The sequence below is a fragment of the Lycorma delicatula genome, chromosome 5 (assembly GCF_047948215.1).
Source record: "Lycorma delicatula isolate Av1 chromosome 5, ASM4794821v1, whole genome shotgun sequence".
In the NCBI taxonomy this organism is placed as follows: domain Eukaryota; kingdom Metazoa; phylum Arthropoda; class Insecta; order Hemiptera; family Fulgoridae; genus Lycorma; species Lycorma delicatula.
In genome coordinates, this window is record NC_134459.1 from 174,704,189 (window position 1) to 174,710,974 (window position 6,786).

General features: G+C 33.6%; 1 protein-coding gene across 1 annotated transcript in view; it reads right to left on the reverse strand.

Annotated features, from left to right (window-relative positions):
- Positions 1-6,786, reverse strand: part of LOC142325598 (L-asparaginase) — a 90,768-nt gene extending 83,982 nt beyond the window's left edge. Inside the window, exon 1 of the mRNA XM_075367542.1 lies at positions 6,519-6,786. Within this exon, the coding sequence (XP_075223657.1) occupies positions 6,519-6,720 (202 nt within the window). The 5' untranslated portion in view covers positions 6,721-6,786. The remainder of the gene's footprint in view (positions 1-6,518) is intronic.

Here is a 6,786-nt window from a genome sequence, read left to right on the forward strand (position 1 = left end):
CTCCTAGCCAGCGTTTCATGTGAGAAAAGAGGTGAAAATCGAATGGAGCCAAGTCCGGGCTGTATGGCGGGTGATCAAACACTTCGGGAAGCCATGCTTATTGCAGCCATGTAATTACAAAATGGCAGCCATGCTTATTTTTTAACCCGTTATATCTCCGTAAATAGTAGTTTTATCAAAATGTATGTTTTGCTAAAATATTAAGCCTTTTGTTTTAAACAAAATGACAATTTATTTTTTTTAAATCGATTAACAAATAGCCGAGTTACGCCATAAAATTGATGTAATATTGTGTCATAATTATTAGGTTTATTATTGTGAGAAAATTATTATTTAATTTGATACTAATTTACAATACTAGAATAAGCAATAAATAAAAATAATTATTATTTAATCGTATTGAACGTAAAGGTGGAGGACACGAAAACAGACACAAAATTAATTCCTGATTTTTTCCTGATAATTCCTGATTTTTTGATAAGTGTAAAACTTTATTATCAACACGCTTGCCAAATATTAATGTGATTCCTCTATCTGAACTTGAGATGTAAATTTTTGTATAAAAATAACAAGATGCCGAACAGTGGGAAAACGAAGGAGAAATTGTCATTTTTCCTAAGGATATTTCTTGTTTAGTTTTACAAGTAGAATCCGAAAAAGTACAGCCAGCCCACCGTTTTAGAAACATTGTGTATTTATGATTATTAATTTACAAAATTACAAACCAGAACTATTTTCGTATTAGATACATTACGCAACTCCTCGATTTACGAGAAAGTACCTTATTATCCGAACGATGCAACTTTTAATAAAAATACATAATAATGTAAAACATTTAAATGTTTTAAAATACATAACGTATTTTAAATTCCATTAAAATAATTCCGAGAACAAAATTACATTATTTTTGTTATGTTTTTATGAAAAACATCTATAAATTAAGTCTGAATACTTTATTTTTTTTAATATCAAAATTACGTGTTATTTTATATACGCATAATTTACATCGCTATTTTTACCGTACATAGTGTATTACTTTCTCGACCGTAGCTGCAACAGCTATAGTCAAAACAAGAAAGTATAAGTAAACATTTTTTTTATTCGGTCAAGTTTTATACCTTCAGGAGAAATTAATAAAGTTTAGTGTGAAAAAAAAATTTTATTGCTTCAAAGTCTAAAAAAGTGATTTTTGTCAGACGAATGTTTACGGGTTTGTACGTGTGTATGTTATCTTTTATTGGTTCAATAAATCTGGACCTTGTTGACCGATTTTCTTCAAACTTTGTGGACAGATACTACCTTCGGAGGGGAAGAATATATTAAATTTTTGCAAGTAATTAGAATAAGGGGTGAGGATGTTTTGGCCGAAATAAAATTTCAAATGTACAAAAGAATTTTAGCAAAAGTTTTAAGTTTTTTTTTTTAATCAAGATCACAAATAAAGTAAACAAAATGTTTACTTAATATTCGCGTCCTCCCCAATAAATGACTATATATTTAGCCTTAGAAAAGGAGTTAATGGGAGTTTTTGAATTTATATTTTCTACATCATTAGACCTTGAAAACCATTATAAAAACATTTTGTTCGTTCACTCCGACGGTCTGTGGTAATAAAAAAATTATTTTTTTAAATATATTTTATGTTTAAATCCATCTCGCAAATTACCCGTTGCATTAAGATGTAAAAATCTTAATTCTTTGATAACCCTTACCATTTGGTACTTAACCTCAAAATAAGCCGCAAACGTTTCTCCCCCTTCGTGGAAAATTAAAATTTTGTTTATTTAGAATTACGGTTGTATCTTTGTATTTACCATTTAGGGATTATTTTTTTTTTTTAACTTATTATTACCACTAAGGAAATATTTTTTTAAATTAATTTTACCCGCATATTTTCTATCGAGTGTGAGAGGCCCCAAAATTCAAAAACAATTTTTTTCGATATTTAAAATTTGTAATGCTCTAAACGTATTTTGTTAAACGATAAAGTAAAAATAACTTGATACCCCTTCCTAATAGAACAGCTTCCAAATTAAAAAAAAAAAAATTTGTTTAATTTCGATTTTAATTTACTTGAAATCAATTTTAATGAATATTTTAATTATTAAAAAAGCCTCCTGATGAATCAACCCCGAATTTTCAAAAAGTCGCAAACATATTTTCAAAATTGTAACACTAATATCCTCTCCTACTAAACGGCATTTATGTGTGTGTGCGTCCCTCTTAGTTTAGCTCCGGAATGTACCGATCACTAGCGGAAAATCCCGATTCGTTAGTACATGTATCGTGGTGGTCAGGTGTGTACGCGTTATATTATTATATATCGATATACATGCGAAATATATATCGAAATTTTGGGAAAAGTTTTTACTTTTTAACCGAATCCGAATTTTCGGACGAAAATCGCAAATATCTCGAAAACGGTCGGTCCTAGCGTTCCGAAAGATTTTTTCGACCCCCTACGACCAAAACCCCATCCGGTCCCAGCGGTACCCGTTGGATGATAATGTTTTCAATTACGCCAGGGCGCTGAGTAGCAGAAACGTTGTTGGCGAAAGGGTGACTGCACTGCCGAGGGTATGGTAGTTAATGCAGCCGTGAGGTGTAGCACTGTCTTGCCGAGAGCGGTCTCTGAATGCGATAAAGTAAATAATGTCACGCGAGACTCTGTGTTGGAGCCGAGTGGGAGAAGGAGTCTGTCCTCGACTCCCTGGTGGACCAGACCGGAGTCCGTAGTAGTTGAAATAAATTTATGAGATTCAAATTCGATCGGCCCGGTCGACTAAGGGAATTAGGTTCAAATAACCGATGTTGCGATCAACACTTTCTGCGGTAAGTTTCACGCTCATTTAAACTCATTTAGTTCCGAAGTATGAGACATTTACAGTCAGTCACATATAGTCAGATAAATGTGAACTAGGCGCAGGGTTCGTGCTTTCGCGAACTCGATTAGCCGGTTCAGAGGGCAACGATGTACGACAGAAGAGAGACTTTTTTAGTGAATTTTTTTACTCGACCTACAGGTCGAGTAAAAAAATTCACCGATGTAAATGTCAACAAAGGCATTTACATCGGTGGCATCCCGATTGAGGCCTGGCTGATGACTGTGAGATAGAGACGGGATAAAAGTTAGAGGGTCAAAGAGACGACCTCCGTTAAAGCCCATCAGAGTTAGGAACGGGGGAGTTAGTGCGGCAACCTGAATCGGCATAAGGCGGGTGTCTTCCCGTACGGGGGTTGGGATGTACTCACCCACCGTAAAACAGACCCATCCTCTCTTTCGCTAAATACGCAGCTGTAAAGTACATTTATGAAAAAGTAGAGAACAAAAAATATGTACAAAAAAAAATTTTAATCACTGTTACACTAAACACACAAAAAGTACAAAATAAAAAGTTTTAAAATACCACTATTAAACTAAATGCAGTAAAAGGTAAAAAATAATTTTAGGACGGTATCTCAGAATGGATTTGACAACAAGCTTTGATGGTGATACGTATGATTATGTCAAAGTCATAACTTCAAATTAAAAATTTTTTCAAATATTTTTTACATATTTTCTGTTTATTTATGCGATTATTTTTCTTCATAAAATAATGAACTATAACCAAAAAGTAGGCACCAGAATGTATCGATCGCTAACGGAAAATCCCGATTCGTTATTATCAATTTCTAGAACCGTTAACTTTCGTTAACGGTTTGCTTGGCATTTCTCCCGTCACCACCCCATTCGGTCAAAGTAAAGCATACGACGTCTGTGCCACAAACGGCTACTGAGCCTCGAACAGTTTAGCGACCGTTATCCTAAGTAGCTCGTAGAGCTTACGTTACACTGCGGACTAAGCGCGGTGCCATACGACACCGGCTTACGTGCCCTAACCGCTCACTTGTCATATATTTTCTAAAATGGGTAGGCGCACCCCGTCAACTACTAAAAATATATATGACAACTATAAATTAAAATTTATTTGGTCGAGACAGCAATTCGATGCCACACTTAGGTCGTTGAATGCCAGCAAGTACCTGTCTACCATATTAAAGCGCTTGGAGCCTTAATTGGCTGGCGGTCAGCCATGTATATCTCTAGGTTAGCTTCCTACAGCAGTGCGGTACGAGTCTATTCCCTTAGGTAAGCTACTGATATCGTTTGAACAAAGCAACCGCATCAAGGAACTCCCACACGGTCCGACAATGCGACTGTCGCCACATTGACTCGCCGCTTGTGAGTGGCCAATTTTACCCCTGACGTCTAAATTCTAAGTTCCACGATGGCCCGGTCTCTAGCTCCCCCTCCCCAAATCAAACATCAGGTATTAATTTGACCGGATCTCCCCGCAGAAGCACAACCCATCAGCCGCCAGGCGGAACCGAAACAGATATTGGTTTAAATTAACATGGTTGGTGATCACCAGGTTAAGTTATATCGTAATTGATATAACTTTCGTTATATCAGTTCTCATCAATCAAAAAAAAAATATTTTTCGACAAGAGGTAATCAGTTTTGGACACCTAATAATCCCATTCCGAGACACCCCCCCGCCAGGAGGGCCTAACTGCGAAGGCGTGCCATGGTCACGCCCTGCACCTAGAACTAATACTAAAAATGTTGGCTATTGTTTTATTTTGGTAAGCATGTTAGCTTCAAAAATTAAAATTAAAAGAATTAAAATACAAACGAACAAGTCATTTTATATTTAATAAAAAAAAAAAAAATTTCAATCAATAATATTAAGATTTATTACGATGCGAGTTTTTAACTGTAACAATCTAATTGAAGTTTTGCGGTTGATATTTTGTAACGCATTCGTACGTTGTATTTTTCCTTTCTCAAGGCCATTGAAGTTTATATTTTTGAGCTTTTTGGAAATTCGTAAAGCGTTTTTCCGTTTAATATTTTATATGAATGGCGTCGTATTTTTGATTCGTCATAACTTCCCTTTTGCGGGTTTTGCAAAACATATAGACGTCATAAAGACCGTAGCAAAGGATCTGCAATCGTCTAGCATCGGTTTGGTTTTCATTTTTGTGTTTGGCTTTTCATTTCTACTACAATTTGGATAAAAATTTGAGAACCGTTTTCTTAAGGCGGAATTAATCGATTCATGAAGTATTTCACCGTCATAATATGTACTTATCCGACGTTACGGTAGATTATTTTCTTAACTTAACCGGCGTAATAGGGAAAGTTAACCGAATCACTTTACGGTATGTAATCACAATTTTAAGTGGAAAATGTAAGGTTGTCACATAATTTTAAAGGGATTGAAAAAAAAACAAAGTTTTACGTAAAAATTCAGGCTATGACAAAAACAAATTCAGGCTTTAACCAAAATGACAGTCTTATGATTTTTTCTCACAACTACTTTAAAAAGTGATCACTACTTAAATAACAGTACAACATCGAAATATTAAAAAAAATTATAATAAATAAATTATAAAACAAAAAATAAATGCGATTAAAGCCCACATTAATTATTTAACATATAAACACGTGAAATATTAACAGCAAATTAAAAATAATGTAATGAAAATAACCGGTTAAAAATAAGTGATTTAGAAGACGTTAATGAAAATTATTTTAGCATATATTTATGATGTTAAAATACAAAAAAAAAATCACAAATCGTTTTAATTTCTTAATAATTTAATAAAAAAATTGATCATTATAAAAACATAATAATTTTGATTTTAATTTATCGATGGGAATATTTTTTAAACGTTTCGATTAATTCATAAAAACGACAACTGAGATTTAATATTGCCCTTTCTCTTAAGCCTGTTATGTTTGGTTACAGTAAAGTAAGTCTGTTGTTGAGGTTTAATATCCTTCTCCTTTAATAATTACTGGCTACTTTCTTAATAAAAGTTGTCTTGTTCGATATAGGTGGATATTATTTATTTTTTAACAATCTTTTTCAAAAAATAATTATAAATTTATAATATAAACGCGGTTAAATTATACTAATTTACTAAGTAACGGTTTACATGGATCAACATTTACGGGAACCGAACAACAGACAGCCCATTTTTGAGTTAAAAAAACTAATTCTGACATTTTGAGGGACTCCCCCCTCGATAAGATTGAATTATAATATTTACTGCTCTAAATTTCTATATAGATATTATTTTTAATAATGAGAGATTGATTTTTTGTTACTCGTGAAAAATACTAAATTCTACCGGGATATTAAGCTAGAACCTTCCGAATGAAATGCTATAGTAATCTTGTCACGTGGATTCTCTCGGAAGTCGGTCGACGATTCTCACTCTCTCTCTCTCGCTCTCACTTCTATCTCTCTCTCTCTGTCTCTCTAAGATACATCTTAGAGATACTTCTTAAGATACATCTCTCTAAGATACTTCGTGAGTGTGTGTGTGTGTGTGTGTGTTGTGTGTATATATATATACGAATGGGTTAAAATAATATTATATTACAATTATAAATATTCACGATATTATATTTAGGAATTATTAAAACAACCCTTATCATACAATTTAAAAAGATTTTATTCGCTTACCTCCTTGATTGTTGCGAACCATTCCTATAGTTCCACCAGTGTAGAACACATTAACTCGACTACAGCTGCTAATATTTGGTTCATCTGTACCCGATAATACTGAATCGCTAATATTACACGATAATAATTGTTCTTGTAAAATTGGCATATCTTCTGACGTATCCGTTTCAGTATTTTTAACCGGTGTAACGGTTCCGTTCATATCTTTACGGTGAACGGAAGACGACGGAAATTGACATCAAATGAACGGAATGGGATATCAAATGCG